We start from the raw sequence: 18,601 nt of genomic DNA on the forward strand, positions 1-18,601 counted from the left end.
GGATAGAGAGAAAAACCAGAGCAACGACGATAGTGTGATAGTTGGGAAATGGTCACATGTAACTGGTGAAATACGGCCCCTTGTCAGATTACCTCAGTTGTTTTTTTGTCTAACTGTTCATGTAACTCCATAAATAGAAATAAGTTACACGTCCACCACGGCTTGAGTAGAATTAGGTAAAAAAATGCAGTGATGTGAACTAAGAAAGTATATAAAGTAAGAAATCAGGAAGGTGTTATGCAAAGAGAAATAGTCAAGAGTTTTCACTGATGTTGGACAGGCGCCAGGTATATTCTCGGCGACTGAGTGAGATCAGTATTAAATCGTGTACCATGCTAGAATATCACATGACGATAATAAAATATATATCTCAGTTCGCTTTGATTGCAACTGTTCATATGTCCAACGTGCCGAATAAATTCAACCCAAGTGGGTTCAGTCAGACTCATGAAGCAGAGTGACCGAGATTCTGGACGCTCTGACCATATTTACTTGCAAAAGAATTATACTCATTGTAAAACTTAAGAAACGTGGAGTGTAGGCTTTTTGATGGAATAACCTTGACCTACTAGATTTTTGCAGTAATAAGTCGTGACGTTGATTGAAATCTTCACACAGGATCTAACGAATACTATAAGGTGAGACGTGTAGACGCCATATGCAGGACTCTTCGGTATATTGAAGAAAATCTACGCCAGTGATTCCACTTTGTCCACTCCAACGAATGTCGGCGATCGAGACGACTGAGTGGACCATTCTAACAGCATGAAATGTTAATTACCACCTCGCCAACCACCTCCACCTCCTCTCCCCCGAGAATGAGTGTATTTGAAAGATCAGCCTCGGACTCTAGCTAGTCTTGGATCCAGAGACGGCGCCAGCCCCTCCCCCCCCCCCCCCCCCCCCACCTCCACCAGACCCCTAACCCATCCACCCAAATACAACCCTCATTAAAGACACGACAAAAGACTCCCCCATGCAGTGAGACAAAAATGAACAAATCATTTTCTTTCGCAGCCAGTTGATTTATGTCTTGGAGACCTTTTGATGTCGATCCATACCTCAGAGCAAATGTATAGTTGACAGCTGCATCGAACGATGCACAAGTCAAACTCCATGTTACGGATTCCACTTTGTTCAGCCTTCCATTCAATTCATGACCTTTAAATCCATGTTGGGCAAACTGAAATGAATATTGAACACAATATATATCAATATAATTAGCACGTGCAATCGGTATTTTATGCATAAGGTGTTAACAAGAAGCATAAATTCTACAGCGAATGGAATTCAGGGATAACTAAGGATCGATAGAGATTAACAAGTCATGATTTGTCAGGGGTAAAATATTCGTTAGTCCACCATTTATCCTTTCCTTGTCGTCTGTAATTTTCATCGTATGATATGTTGCGGAGAGATGGGCAACGTCGAACAGACAACAAATATCGATCACGTGACAGGAGTGGACACTTTCACTGGTCAGCCTCTGACTTTATCCAGAGCTCTACCTTCGACTAGCCCTCCCCCACCCCCACCCCCGCGCGATAACAAACAGTGAATATTTTTCAACTTACTTTCTCTGCTTTCACGGGCGCAGAGGGACCAGTACCTACAGTATCTGCCTCTTGGTTGATTCGGAGATTTTGGTTCATCCACCAATCCAACAAACCGGCTTTACAGGTTGTAGAAAAGTCCGTTTATTTTGGGTAAGTCCTTATTTTCATTTGGGTATTGTACATATATTTGCATATAACAATCACATCTTTACTATGGCTGTGACATCCGGCGAACTGGTATATGTCGACTTCCATTGAGACCCACGCTCATTAAAAGCCAACGTGTACGCTGAACGCCAAGCGATGCAGCAGAAAGTACCATTTTTACTGTGTTGGTATGACCCAACCCGGGTTTGATCCTGGGCTCTCCCGACTTTGAGGTGGGCGCTCAGATCATTAGATCATCGAAGCGCTCAGTAAATGACCCGTGCTAAAAGATCGGGGGTCATGGTAAAATAAATATATTCATTTGATTAGTGCTTAACATTTCCAGTGATACTGTAACGGCCAGAATTTTAGATGGAACATAGCGGATAGAGTGTCTAGGGTATACCCCCTACCTTTGGTAGATTGATGGCGCAATTCCCCATATGTGACCTACGTATGTAACTAATTTCCAAAAAGTTGCTTTGAATCCGTCTTAATTTTCATACGCCCTCTCCATTAAGCTTATTATGTTATAACGATTTTGTCCGTCTTTCCGTCCATCCGTATTCTTGTCTATAACTCCAACAGTTATCTGCATTGAGTTTTAATTTTTGGTGGAATACACACATACACATATGACGATGTGTCGCGACTCACTTTCTGTGTTTGTTACGAACTTATTTACAGCAAATTCACCCTATCTTCATCTACTGACGAGTATGTTTTCCTGTTCAACAATATCTCGCATTATTAGAGTCTATAGCACTGGTGTTTGTGGCTTCTGGTGAGGATTATTGTGCACACATACACCGCGCACATATTAATTCAGTGTAGATTTTAAACCTACACGTATGTACAGATTGGGAATATAATGATGCAGCGACGTCATGAGATTCAGTAAATAATCTGCAGACATCTGAATAGTTGCATTCTTGTAGAGTTTTCACGTTGACTCGCCTCAAGAACATACACATGTACCAGTTACGTTGATGTAGTAAATCATGCTGAGATCGTCCGGCCACGATGGTACCATGATACGCGCATCCTAATCGGATTGTACGCCCATTATACACGCACAATGTAACATAATCCGACCATGGCCCACCATACGCCTACCGTGGAGCCATGATAGCCGTAGGACATTCCACTATAATGAGGCTGTACTGTATAGTGCCATTATTGCAAGTTGTAATGAATAACTGGTATGGTTGGCAAAGTTGAGGAAACTTTGAACAGGAATACATCATAGAGAGGTTTGAGTGATTCTAGACCTGTGACGTCTCATAAATTGCAATTAACAGCACTGCATTTTTTTTTACCTAATTCTGCTTTAGACATGTTGCCAGGGAGCATGTAAATTGCTACTATTTTTGCATTTACATGAACAGTTAGAATAAAACCCTGACGAAGGTAAATTGACAAGAGGCCGTATTCCACCGGTTACGTGTGACCATTTGCCAGCTTATCACACTATCGTCGCTGCTCTGGTTTTACTCTCAAAGCTGTACCGCTTTAATTATATTGAAATCGTCCATGATAGGAGACGCTGTACAATGGGCAACAATGGGCGAGATATGTATACACCTTATGTATGGAATTATAATGTACTGTCCTCCATAAATGGATGGCTAAAAATATCAAAATTAAAGCCACCTCTCTTATTATACAATGGACGTGAGAGGTACCACTGGCGTTTTTTATAAATTAACGGTGATGTATATTTTGTCTAAAGGGGCTTAATGCATGGTACTATAGCGGGTTTGTAAGTAGGCACTTTTTTATGCATTTACACGGACAGTTAGGACAAAACCATGACAGATAAACTGACAAGAGGCCGTGCGTCACCCGTTACATGTGACCATTTGCCAGCTATCAAACTGTTCAGTTGTAGTAAAATCCAGGTTTATCTAGGCATGTGGAAAATACCCCTTCTCTAGAATCAGTGAACAAAATTTTGTTTTAATATAAAAAATTTACAAGAAGTTAGGATACAATTATGTAATTATTTTCAATAATACATAAAAAGAAATCCTTTAGTTGCCTTAAGCATTGGATATATATATAAATATATATATATATATATATATATATATATATATATATATATATATATATATATATATATATATACGAGTAGATAAGTGTACTGCAAAACCATTATCCAACCATGTTAGATCATCTGCTAATTTTCTCTGTTTCCAGGGTGCATAGCGTGAAGACGAACGAGAGCTTGGACACACCGCGCTCAGAACATTCCGTCCATCCGTTTGTCAAAATGGCAAACCTTACCGGTACTCACAACCTCAGAGATACAGACCCTTCTTCTGATGATGCCCCCACCGCTTTAACTTTTGTCAAGGTTACGTATTACACGATTGCCTCAGTCGTAGCCATGATTGGCAACGGATTGCTGATAACCACAGTTGTCCGACGTTACACACTTCGCAAAGTGTCCTACTTTCTTGTGGCTAATTTAGCCTTTAAAGATTTCGCCTTCGCCTTGGTGTCCACGGTGTTTACCATGCCCAGTGTCTTCAAAGACCGCTGGATGTTTGGACACCATTTGTGTGTCATGTTCGGATTTATCAGCACGTGGTTGGCGTATGTGGAACTGTTGACCCTGGTTTGCCTTGCCAGTGACCGTTATGTGGCCGTTACAAGGCCATTACGATATCACCAAATTCTGAGCAGGAACAAGTTCCGAGGGGCCGTAGCCTTTTGCTGGTCATACTCGTTCCTCTGGGCCGCCCTGCCGTTAGTGGGGTTTGGAGAATACGTTTACTACGACAATCTGAAAATTTGTCAGCTAAACTGGTCTCCTGGGCTGATTCGGCAGATTTATGTGTACGGTGTGGGGTCACTTCTCTTTTTCCCTGGGACAGGTATGATCATTTACTGTTACATCAACGTCTACAGAAGAGCTAAGAGCATCATTGATGTTCCCGTGTTTACGGTACAAACACAGGCCAACGGGAACAAAAGTAAAAGAACAGGGTCAAGAGGAACAAAAGCGACCTTTACAATTGCACTCATCACCGGGATATATTTCTTCTGTTGGTTCCCTTTTGTCGGGGTACGGCTCACTGAAATTTATTACCCCGGGTATAAAGATGATATTACCCTGCAGGCGTTAGAGAATTTCACAATCTACTCGTTTACCATCGCGAATTTTATCAACCCCATTATATACGGGATTTACAACAAAGAGTTCCGGCACGAACTCTTCAAGTTAATCAGAAGATGAATTTGGGATCCACCAACAGGAGACCGTCATATTACTCAGGAGTTGGTTAACATGCTAGCGCAGCGTAATGACCCAGGAGCCTCTCGCCAATGCGATCGCTGTGAGTTTAAGTCCAGTCCATGCTGGCTTCCTCTCCGGCCGTACGTGGGAAGGTCTGTCAGCAACCTGCAGATGGCTGCCCGGTTTCCTCCCACCATTATACTGGTTGCCGTCGTATAAGTGAAATATTCTTGAGTACGGCGTAAAACACCAATCACCCAAGACACCGTTTCACTTCTAATTTTGTTATTTAAATTTAGTGAAAAACTATATAAGTACCTGCACATTGGAAGTATGTGTTAAAGGAACTGTGCGGAAAAAATAAAGGTTTCAGTGTTTGGACATCTTACGTTCTATTCTTCAGTAAAAACGAATCTCAGACAGTGTTTGCTAGCAAATAGTCGACTTGGAGGGTACGGATTGGACTGCATATGTAAGAGGAGTGTAATCCAGGACAGACCGACTCAACCAACTGTCATTGGTTTCTACTGGACTTTATTAGTAATCACACACAATGTAGATATTACCTTGTGACCAGACATTCACAGATACCACATTGTGACATTGCAGTAAATGTACACACCAATACAGGAAACAGTATACACTTGTTGTTCATGTGAATGAATATTACTTCAAATTTCACGTGCCATTATAAGCATGTTATGAATATGTCTCCAAAATTACATGTATTATTATAAGCCTATATTATGTCATAGTGACCCTGTTAACAATATCCAGGTTGCAGGGCTCCCCAAGAGAACCATCCATATGAAGTAACTATGGCAACATATGAACTGAGAGTAAAGCAATAAACTGGATGTAAACCATGGATATTGTGCATGTTATGCGTAAAAGCTAACTAACCACGACTAACAATCTTATCTCAGAATGTATGCAGCATCTATGCGTCGAAAAAGACATTCGTATACCCGCCGTCAACCAGTAAGGACGTTCCAGGTAAATAATGGCAAGGTCAATTCCCAAAACGACGTATAACACAAACCACCAAGAACTAAGGATGTATATAAAGTACGAAAATAGGACGGAATCGAGCAAAGAGAAGCAGTCAACAGTTTTCAGTTATTTTGGAAAGACACATTGTATGTTCTAGGCGAATGAATGAATGAATGAATGATTATGGCTTAATGCCACGTCGGCAATATTCCAGCCACATCGTGGCGAGAACAAATGTCAGAAAATGCTTTACAAAAGGCTCATAACACCAAAATGAAACATAAATAGACGAACACGTTTAAAAATGGTTAAAACGAACCAAACCTGAGTTAAAACTCGAAAACCACAATATACGTATAACAATGTAGAAAATCGTATGCATATATGATTTATTTATTTATTTGACTGATGTTTTACGCCGTACTCAAGAATATTTCACTCATACAACGGTCAAAAATATTACCCCTCTATTGCGAAGGCGGGTAAATATCTTTGACAGCCTTTGCTTTGTATGGATTGTTTAAAGCCAGCAAATCAACATTATACCGTTTAATTAATGAGAAGGATCGGGCTTGGTGAGGATGACTCCTTAATAGTTTCGGCATATGCTCGTATTCATACGGTCAACCAGAGGGGGTGTCGGGGTACAATTTGTACCCAGCGGATTACCTATACACTGTTGATTTATGGTTTACCCGAATTTCACATAGATGTTATTAACATCTCGTGCATTACGTCACCTGATTTGAGATGATGATGTCGCTTTCGCCTTAAACAACTTCACGCGATGGCAAACGCACCGAACTGTTGAGCAGTGCGCTATTTACAGCCTTTCGTGGGTATTACTATCATCTCCGTCCGTGCTCAAGCCGAACCATAGCAATTTAAATATATTTACACACTTACCACTTGATTTTGTAAAACAGCATTCAGAAGGGTATACAACAATAGTTATCGTGGGTTCGTCAATGTTCTCGACGTTGGATGTCCCAAGGCATAAGCTGATATACAAGGCTTTTACCTTACCCAATCCTCGTTCGAGTTAAGACTTCAAAAGGGACTGTTGCAGCTTCCTCGCTTGGCGTTCAGCATGAAGGCAATGCAATTACTGGTTGACCAGTATCAGTATAGCTGCTCGGGCGGGGTGACTTACTTGCCTTCGTAAGGCGTCTTAGTAAAGCAGCGCTAAATCGGTGGAAATCCGTCCTGCAGCAAGGGGGCAAATTAATGCATTCTAAGGATTCCTTGGTCGTCATATAACTAAATTGTTAAGTACGACGTTAAACCCCAAGCACTCACTTACTCATTCCTTTCATGCTGTCTTTCGTGGGAGCCGCCATGTTGAATAACTTAATATTCATTAGCTAATACGTGAGTAAGTAGTTCATTTTTATTTTGGATGTTTTTGAATTATTCAGATACAGCTAGGTGCTTGATTTTTGTACAATTTGTAGAGATTTATGTTTAAGGAATCTGAAATACTGTATTTGATACTCTTCTGTCGATAATTATCCCCAAATCTGTGGCGTAATCACGAGCCTTGTCGCGATACCGTAGGATCACGTAGAAAGGCGCGTGACCTCGCATGGCTGAAATATGTCCTTTGGCTGTTTAAATGCTACTGTTGAGGTAAATTAAAAGAAATCTGATTTCACGGCCGACGTGTGGACCATTTGCCAACTATCACATGTCGTCGTAGTTCTGGTTCTACTCTCAACGCTATAAGTCTTTTATATATTACTGTTTAGGTAAACTGAAAGAGACCGGATTTCACTGGTTACGCGTGACCATTTGCCAAGTATCGCAATGTCATCGCAGTTCTGGTTTTGTTGTCTATGCTGTCAGTCTGTTGTATGTATGATGTGGCACATCTGAGATAAACTGAAAAGTGTCTCGATTTCACCAGTGGCGTATGACCAGTTGCTAACTATGACACTGGTTAACGTTTCACTCTCCATGCTTGTGTTGTTCTTGCCAGTTTGGTTGAAGATTACATGTAACCACAAGTCCACAGAGTGACTGTTCAGTGAATTTGTAGCCGGTGTGGATTCTGTGAGTCATGTAGACGGTTTGGATTCTGTGAGTCATGTAGACGGTTTGGATTGTATGGGTCGTGCAGACGTTTTGGATTCTATGGGTCGTGCAGACATTTTGGATTCTACATGAAAAGCCAATTCCAGAGGACGCGAGGACAGTTTTGGAACTCATCAGCCATCACTACTAAAGCAATTAGGCAGAGGACATCCCGATACTGTGCTTTCATGAGTGCAATACACCTGGTCAACTTGATAGCCTCAGCCAGCTTCTCAAGACATTCAACCGTACTTCATTCTAACATTTCAATTCGTTGCTCAAGATGGAGTTATTCTCACTAATGAAACAAAAATGTACAAAAACTAGATTAAACGAATCTATGCGTCGAAACGGACATTCTTATACCAGCCGTCAACCAATAAGGACGTTCCAGATCAATAATTGCAAGGCCAATTCCCCAAAACGACTTATAACACAAACCACCAAAGAACTAAGAAAGTATGTAAAGTATGAAAATAGGACGAAATCATGCAAAGAGAAGCAGTCAAGAAAAACGAGTGCTACATCATCAGAATTCGCCAAAATGACTCTCAGCTGGTAACCTGAAAGACTAGAGCTTCCGGGGCCCCAGATCCTCACCTTTGTCGTGGAATTGTACGTCAATTTACTCACTCAGTATACATTATAAATCGTAACGGCTAAAACACATAAAGAATTAATACAACAATATGTAGCTTATCCCACCTTCCTATCAAAGTTTTGGTTACCGTATAGTTGTTTTAAACGCGTCCCCGGCCATCGAGTATTCAAGAAATGTTCTAAAAACATTTAAAACATTAATTATACAGCTCTTATTAACAATTTAAGTAGCAAATAATCGTCAGTACCTACCCACTCATTTGGTGACGCCATTTGGCCAGGTTATAGCTATCTAGAATGACGTCACAAAACATAGCTCTCCCGTACCATGGGTATTAAGGAATGTGACGATAAGAAAATACAAACAAAAAACGCCAAATACCCAACCAAAGAGTATCAGCTCTGTTCCGTCCTCAAAGGGCCGACGTTTCTTTTAGTTTGGCGCTCGGTCAGGGCGATGTTCGTGGACACAAGCATCGTGTTTTAACAACGGTCCTGCTCGTCCTCGTCCTGCGTTGGTGTAAGCATTTGGCCTAGCTGGATGTATCGACATCAGGGAATTTATCGAGCATAGCAGGGCCTTCTGATTGATAACAGACCCTTTCGTTCATACTTTGAGAAAATATTTACGTAATAAATATGACTTTGCTGAGGAAAAATAATTTCACAATATTTTTCTTCAAGCAAATTGCAAATTAATTGCATCGATATTTGTCTATCCACTATAAGAAACCACACCGACAATCGAGTGAGTGAGTGCTTGAGGTTTAACATCGTACTTAACAATTTTTCAGTCATGTGGCGACGAAGGAATTCTTAGAGTGCATGTAATGTGCCTTCACCGCTCTTTTATCTAGTGCTGCTTCACCTACTTAAGGCAAGTAAACCGTTCCGCCTGAGCCATCATACTGACACGGATCAAGCAGTCGTCTCATTGTCCTCTTCATGCTGAACGCCAAGCCAGGAAGTTACAACTTTCTCTTTTAAGGTATTAGGTGTGACTCGACTCAGGATTGACCCTGGATATACCGCTCCCGAAGCGGACGCTCTACCACCAACAATCTAATAGGTTTTTTGACGTGACAGCCAATTATCACGTGACGCCTTCAGCGCTTGTGATTGGCCAAGTTCATAAGGGATTCTATAACATGGCTACTCAGAGTGACATGTCCGTCAGTGCCATATCCCCAATGCTGAACTTCATCTTTTCGGCTTTCAAACCTTTATAGAGTTTTTTTTACATATTTTTATGTGATAACCGTGTCCTATATCATTGTTTCTATGTATAGTGGCAGACTTCCTGTTCACTTTAACACCGCCTCATTCCAAATAATATACGACACCTTCTGGACCCTTCGACTGTTGTACTAGGATTGTGAACCCTCTCGAGAGGATCCACGGCAACGTCCATGAGTCAATGGGGGTAGCAGAGACATAGGTCCAGCACAAGGCGGAAACATCGTCTACATCTATTACATGAATCTAGGCGTCAGACAGGCACACAGATACAAAATTGTTGGTGTTCCAGTCATTAGAATAATTCACGCCAAAACAAGACTATAGCATGGGTGAGAACACAAAAAAACAGCTGATAGACAAACATACGTGTATAACAGGTAGCCTAAAACATGCCCAGACTACAGGTTATCCAAAGTAGCAAAACAGTAAAAGGGCTCCAAGCCAAAAAAACGGGCAACATAGAAACATGTAGGGGATGGTTCAGGCCATACAAGGCAGCAAAGCACAACACAAGGCTAATAACATTACGAGGCGCACAGCATAGAGAGTAAAACCAGAGCACCGACGGCAGTGTGGGCGCACGTAACCTGTGAAATACGGCCTCTTTTCAATTCGCCTGAGTCAGGGTTTTGTTCTAACTGTTCATGTAAATACATAAATAGTATCGCCACCTTGCACCATTTAAACGCACACCTTGCACCCTGGTTTAAGCAGAAGTAGGTAAAGAAAATGCAGTGATGTCGAATTCAATTTATTACCGCCGTGTTCACAATATAAACCCCAATGCATAAACATTCATTATTATGCAATTAAAAGGAAACGTTACACGGATGACATTCTGAAGAAAACACATGCAGGATAAAACCAAAACCTATGGCAACAAAGAATGTAATTTCCAACAGCTTGAGACACTTCTTAGATATTTCTCACCGGTTTCAGTACAGCTTCTATATAAGATCTGCGTACCCTTGCACAAGTAAGATAAATAAAAAATTAAGCTATTTTAGATGCATAACTAGCGCATTTAAACAGAAAATGCTAAATAGTTTCTTCGACAAGACAACTTTCACAAAGATTTGAATCACGTAATTCGAATCGGTATAGATAAGAATTTAGTGGGGTATACTCAGTCTTCATTCTGTGAAACATAACTTCAGCTCTACGTGACGGGAACGTAAAATCTAGGCGTCAAAACATACATTCGCATACCAAAATTGACGATCAAGATCAGTACTATAAAAGCGAGTGAAGAGTCGTACCCCAGCATTGTTGGTATAAGTTGGTATCATTTACCAAGAGTTATGTTATTTGGCTTTATTTTCCCACCTATAGTGTACTGAAAATGGACATGAAACTACATTTTTCAAGTTTACAATGTGCCGACACGGTGTTGACCATGCAGTATTCGCACTATCAACAAAACGCGAGACGTCAACAAGTACATGTACAAGTGATATTTCTAATGTGTACTTATTTATTTATTGATTTCATTTGATTGGAGTTTTTCGCTATACAAACCGGGCAAAGCTTCGTGTAAACCCACGATCATCCGCAGATTACTGATAGATCTAATTTCTAATAACGGTAGCAAGATCCTACATATAATTTCCAATGCCGTCTGATATATATAGCGTTAATACCAGTCTTTCTTGATGAACATTGCACACTTGAAATGATATATAGCTTTAATACGTCTTTCCTGATAAACCTTGCATACCCTTGAAATGATATATAGCGTTAATACCAGTCTTTCCTGATGAACATTGCACACCCTTGAAATGATATATAGCGTTAATACCAGTCTTTCCTGATGAACATTGTGTTAATACCAGTCTTTCCTGATGAACACTGCATACCCTTGAAATGATATATAGCGTTAATACCAGTCTTCCCTGATGAACATTGCATACCCTTGAAATGATATTTCCTGATGAACATTGCACACTTCTTGAAATGATATATAGCGTTAATACCAGTTTTTCCTGAATGAACATTGCACACCCTTGAAATGATATATAGCGTTAATACCAGTCTTATCCTGATGAACATTGCACACCCTTGAATGATATATAGCGTTAATACCAGTCTTTCCTGATGAACACTGCACACCCCTTGAAATGAATATATAGCGTTAATACCAGTCTTTCCTGATGAACATTGCACACCTTTGAAATGATATATAGCATTAATACCACATGTATAAACCTGATGGGATAGCCTACTTACAGAGTTAATATTTATTGTACTACTATTCTCCTGTTGTAAAGGCGAGTTCTTCGATCAACTATACGAACCATGTTTGTGTTATTTCTACAAACTATATGTGTGCACTGATTTTCCTTACTATTTTATGTATTTAGTTTGTCAACGCCACCCTCCAAAACATACCTGACTGACTTTTTGTGTGGTATGATACAGCACACCTATATATGCATCCAGCCGTTTTTGCTGGAAGTGAAGTTACAGTATTTTGTCACCCCTTAAACTGGGGTTTAAAGTAAAAACCCAGATCAAAATGTTTTAGTTTCACCCAAATCAGAAAAAATTTTGGTTTATTTCAACTCGATGCAAAATAATACGTGTAAAGCGAAATTTATCAACAATCTATAATGGCCCCTCAATTTGGAGGCAAATCTTAGAATAGATTCAAGAATTTCACATATGTATGCTGAACGTAGATTAGGCGTGAGTGCCAGTGGTTTACTGAGAAAGTTCCCTGCTCTAGTTAAGCAGTAGCTTTTCCTAACATGTGGAGAGCTGTGTACGGCAATATCAAATATCCAACCCGGGGCGGGCCATACCATTTCAAAATGGTATTTGTTGCTGCCTCGATTGGCACTCAGCAAGTGTGGTGTTAGAGCAAGGGAATAGTTGGCCCAGTGTCGTTATAATGCGACAGGGTGTGTTGTCGTGTCTGGTGTCTTCGGCATGATACTTCAGTGTCGGCAACACTTGGCGGGAAGGACTCGCCCTTCCACAGAAAAAGTATTCACACACACCGAATGACATAAAAGGGTTATGTACGACGTAAAGACCCAAGCCGATACACTAACAAGTATTTTTATATACTGTACACATATCTGGCTTTATTTGTTACGTCAGGCCGCTTAGCTCACTGTCAAAGGACGCTTTACCGCTACACTCTTAAAATCTATAGTGTTCCATTACAGTAAAGATTTATTTATTTATTTATTAGATTGGTGTTTTACGCCGTACTCAAGAATATTTCACTTATACGACGGCGGCCAGCATTATGGTGGGTGGAAACCGGGCAGAGCCCGGGGGAAACCCACGACCATCCGCAGGTTGCTGACAGACCTTCTCACGTACGGCCGGAGAGGAAGCCAACATGAGCTGGACTTCTCAGTAAAGATGACGAGGAGTGACTGCACTCTTATTAAGTGTTCGTATTGTAACAGTCGCCAAAAGGTGTTAACATTCAAACTTCATTAAAAGTTGGTTGAAATCAATTTCTTAAACCAATACTTAAAAAAAATAAGGAGTTGGAATATGAATAGTTTTGAAATATTAATACCTAATAAAACCTGGTTAGATACATGTAACTCCTGCAAGTACATTCACTCCTCGTGATCCTTAGTGTTAAAGGTATCACTTCAGTTTAAGAGAGTAGAATTAACATCATACTGCGCGTTTATGCCAGTCATTATATTGACATGTGCAGCTTTATTTCTCTCATTTTAGTTTTTCTTCTAGTAATTTGTGATCAGGATTACTCAGTCTGAAATAAAGAATTTATTATTAGACTTTGGTGGCTATTTTAACTGATGAGATTTTACGCACGCTATCTAACGGCCGTCATCTAAGAATTTTCAAGCACTTATAATAAATATGCACAAGTAGATTTCTTTTTTTTTCATGAAGTCACAAAATTCACAAAAACAGAAATAAAATTGGTTTGTGCATATTCTAGAAAGAGGGGACCTCTGAGGCTCAGTCGGTTAGCGCGCTAGCGCAGCGTAATGACCAGGAGTGTCTCACCAATGCGGTCGCTGTGAGTTCAAGTCCAGCTCATACTGGCCTCCTCTCCGGCCGTACGTGCGAAGGTCTGTCAGCAAAACCTGTGGATGGTCATGGGTTTTCCCCGGGCTCTGCCCGGTTCCCCCCCACCGTAATGCTGGCCCCGTCGTATAAGTGAAATACTTTTGAGCACGGCGTAAAATATCAATCAAATAAATAAATAAATATTCTAGAAAGAGAGAAATCCAAATTCTATAATATAAAATAGTGCGTGAATTTCAACGGATAAGCTGCCGTTACGACGGAAGATTCAAATAGTTACCGTATAGTTTGTTTTAAACGCATCCCCGGCCATCGAGTATTCAAGAAATGTTCTAAAAACATTTAAAACATTATACAGCTCTTATTAACAATTTAAATAGCAAATAATCGTCAGTACCTAGCCACTCATTTGGTGACGCCATTAGGCCAGGTTATAGCTATCTAGAATGACGTCACAAAACATAGCTCTCCCGTACCATGGGTATTAAGGAATGTGACGATAAGAAAATACAAACAAAAAACGCCAAATACCCAACCAAAGAGTATCAGCTCTGTTCCGTCCTCGAAGGGCCTGGACGTTTCTTTTAGTTTGGCGCTCGGTCAGGGCGATGTTCGTGGACACAAACGTCGTGTTTTAACAACGGTCCTGCTCGTCCTCGTCCTGCGTTGGTGTAAGCATTTGGCCTAGCTGGATGTACCGACATCAGGGGAATTTATCGAGCATAGCAGGGCCTTCTGACTGATAACAGACCCTTTCGTTCATACTTTGAGAAAATATTTTACGTAATAAATATGACTTTGCTGAGGAAAAATAATTTTACAATATGTTTCTTCAAGCAAATTGCAAATTAATTGTATCGATATTTGTCTATCCACTATAAGAAAACCACACCGACAATCGAGTGAGTGAGTGCTTGAGGTTAAACATCGTACTTAACAATTTTTCAGTCATGTGACGACGAAGGAATTCTTAGAGTGCATGTAATGTGCCTTCACCGCTCTTTTATCTAGTGCTGCTTCACCTACTTAAGGCAAGTAAACCGTTCCGCCTGAGCCATTATACTGACACGGATCAAGCAGTCGTTGCACTGTCCTCTCATGCTGAACGCCAAGCCAGGAAGTTACAACTTTCTTTTTTAAGGTATTAGGTGTGACTCGACCAGGATTGACCCTGGATATACCGCCTCCCGAAGCGGACGCTCTACCACCAACAATCTAATAGGTTTTTTGACGTGACAGCCGATTATCACGTGACGCCTTCAGCGCTTGTGATTGGCCAGGTTCATAAGGGATTCTATAACATGGCTACTCAGAGTGACATGTCCGTCAGTGCCATATCCCAATGCTGAACTTCATCTTTTCGGCTTTCAAACCTTTATAGAGTTTTTTTTTACATATTTTTATGTGATAACCGTGTCCTATATTATTTTTTCTATGTATAGTGGCAGACTTCCTGTTCACTTTAACCACCGCCTCATTCCAAATAATATACGACACTTTCTGGACCCTTCGACTGTTGTACTAGGATTGTGAACCCTCTCGAGAGGATCCACGGCAACGTCCATGAGCCAATGGGGGTAGTAGAGACATAGGTCCAGCACAAGGCGGAAACATCGTCTACATCTATTACATGAATCTAGGCGTCAGACAGGCACACAGATACAAAATTGTTGGTGTTCCAGTCATTTGAAAAATTCACGCCAAAAACAAGACAATAGCATGGGTGAGAACACAAAAAACAGCTGATAGACAAACATACGTGTATAACAGGTAGCCTAAAACATGCCCAGACTACAGGTTATCCAAAGTAGCAAAACAGTAAAAAGGGCTCCCAGCCAAAAAAACGGGCAACATAGAAACATGTAGGGGATGGTTCAGGCCATACAAGCAGCAAAGCACAACACAAGGCTAATAACATTACGAGGCGCACAGCATAGAGAGTAAAACCAGAGCACCGACGGCAGTGTGGTTGACACGTAACCTGTGAAATACGGCCTCTTTTCAATTCGCCTGAGTCAGGGTTTTGTTCTAACTGTTCATGTAAATACATAAATAGTATCACCACCTTGCACCATTTAAAACGCCACCTTGCACCCTGGTTTAAGCAGAAGTAGGTAAAGAAAATGCAGTGATGTCGAATTCAATTTATTACCGCCGTGTTCACAATATAAACCCCAATGCATAAACATTCAGTATTATGCAAATTAAAAGGAAACGTTACACGGTGACATTCTGAAGAAAACACATGCAGGATAAAACCAAAACCTATGGCAACAAAGAATGTAATTTCCAACAGCTTGAGACACTTCTTAGATATTTCTCACCGGTTTCAGTACAGCTTCTATACAAGATCTGTGCACCCCTGCACAAGTAAGATCAATAAAAAATTAAGCTATTTTAGATGTTATAACTAGCGCATTTAAACAGAAAATGCTAAACAGTTTCTTCGACAAGACAACTTTCACAAAGATTTGAATCACGTAATTCGGAATCGGTATAGATAAGAATTTAAGTGGGGTATACTCAGTCTTCATTCTATGAAACATAACTTCAGCTCTACGTGACGGAATGTAAAATCTAGGCGTCAAAACATACATTCGCATACCAAAATTGACGATCAAGATCAGTACTATAAAAGCGAGTGAAGAGTCGTACCCCAGCATTGTTGGTATAAGTTGGTATCATTTTACCAAGAGTTATGTTATTTGGCTTTATTTTTCCCACCTATACTGTACTGAAAATGGACATGAAACTACATTTTCAAGTTTACAATGTGGCCGACACGGTGTTGACCATGCAGTATTCGCACTATCAACAAAACGCGAGACGTCCAACAAGTACATGTACAAGTTATATTTCTAATGTGTACTTATTTATTTATTTATTTCATTTGATTGGAGTTTTTCGCTATACAAACCGGGCAAAGCTTCGTGTAAACCCACGATCATCCGCAGATTACTGATAGATCTAACATTTCTAATAACGGTAGTAAGATCCTACATATAATTTCCAATGCCGTCTGATATACTTAGCGTTAATACCAGTCTTTCTTGATGAACATTGCACACTTGAAATGATATATAGCTTTAATACGTCTTTCCTGATAAACCTTGCATACCCTTGAAATGATATATAGCGTTAATACCAGTCTTTCCTGATGAACATTGCACACCCTTGAAATGATATATAGCGTTAATACCAGTCTTTCCTGATGAACATTGTGTTAATACCAGTCTTTCCTGATGAACATTGCACACTCTTGAAATGATTTATAGCGTTAATACCAGTCTTCCCTGATGAACATTGCACACCCTTGAAATGATATATAGCGTTAATACCAGTCTTTCCTGATGAACATTGCGTTAATACCAGTGTTTCCTGATGAACATTGCATACCCTTAATACCAGTCTTTCCTGATGAACATTGCGTTAATACCAGTCTTTCCTGATGAACATTGCACACCCTTGAAATGATTTATAGCGTTAATACCAGTCTTTCCTGATGAACATTGTGTTAATACCAGTCTTTCCTGATGAACATTGCACACTCTTGAAATGATTTATAGCGTTAATACCAGTCTTTCCTGATGAACATTGCACACCCTTGAAATGATATATAGCGTTAATACCAGTCTTTCCTGATGAACATTGCGTTAATACCAGTCTTTCCTGATGAACATTGCATACCCTTAATACCAGTCTTTCCTGATGAACATTGCGTTAATTCCAGTCTTTCATGATGAACATTGCATACCCTTGAAATGATATATAGCGTTAATACGTCTTTCCTGATAAACCTTGCATACCCTTGAAATGATATATAGCGTTAATACCAGTCTTTCCTGATGAACATTGCACACCTTGAAATGATATGTAGCGTTAATACCAGTCTTTCCTGATGAACATTGCGTTAATACCAGTCCTTCCTGATGAACACTGCATACCCTTGAAATGATATATAGCGTTAATACCAGTCTTTCCTGATGAACATTGCTTACCCTTGAAATGATATATAGTGTTAATACCAGTCTTTCCTGATGAACATTGCGTTAATACCAGTCTTTCCTGATGAACATTGCACACTTGAAATGATATATAGCTTTAATACGTCTTTCCTGATAAACCTTGCATACCCTTGAAATGATATATAGCGTTAATACCAGTCTTTCCTGATGAACATTGCACACCCTTGAAATGATATATAGCGTTAATACCAGTCTTTCCTGATGAACATTGTGTTAATACCAGTCTTTCCTGATGAACATTGCACACTCTTGAAATGATTTATAGCGTTAATACCAGTCTTTCCTGATGAACATTGCACACCCTTGAAATGATATATAGCGTTAATACCAGTCTTTCCTGATGAACATTGCGTTAATACCAGTCTTTGCTGATGAACATTGCATACCCTTAATACCAGTCTTTCCTGATGAACATTGCGTTAATACCAGTCTTTCCTGATGAACATTGCATACCCTTGAAATGAAATATATAGCGTTAATACCAGTCCTTCCTGATGAACACTGCATACCCTTGAAATGATATATAGCGTTAATACCAGTCTTTCCTGATGAACATTGCACACCTTTGAAATGATATATAGCATTAATACCACATGTATAAACCTGATGGGATAGCCTACTTACAGAGTTAATATTTATTGTACTACTATTCTCCTGTTGTAAAGGCGAGTTCTTCGATCAACTATACGAACCATGTTTGTGTT

General features: G+C 40.1%; 1 protein-coding gene across 1 annotated transcript; it reads left to right on the top strand.

Annotated features, from left to right (window-relative positions):
- The first annotated feature begins 3,978 nt into the window (after positions 1-3,978).
- LOC135480468 (melanopsin-like) lies at positions 3,979-4,947 on the top strand. Its single transcript, XM_064760305.1, has one exon. It carries the CDS (start codon positions 3,979-3,981, stop codon positions 4,945-4,947), a length of 969 nt encoding a protein of 322 aa, XP_064616375.1.
- The last annotated feature ends 13,654 nt before the right edge of the window (positions 4,948-18,601 follow it).

This window comes from Liolophura sinensis, chromosome 13 (genome assembly GCF_032854445.1).
Source record: "Liolophura sinensis isolate JHLJ2023 chromosome 13, CUHK_Ljap_v2, whole genome shotgun sequence".
Lineage (NCBI taxonomy): Eukaryota > Metazoa > Mollusca > Polyplacophora > Chitonida > Chitonidae > Liolophura > Liolophura sinensis.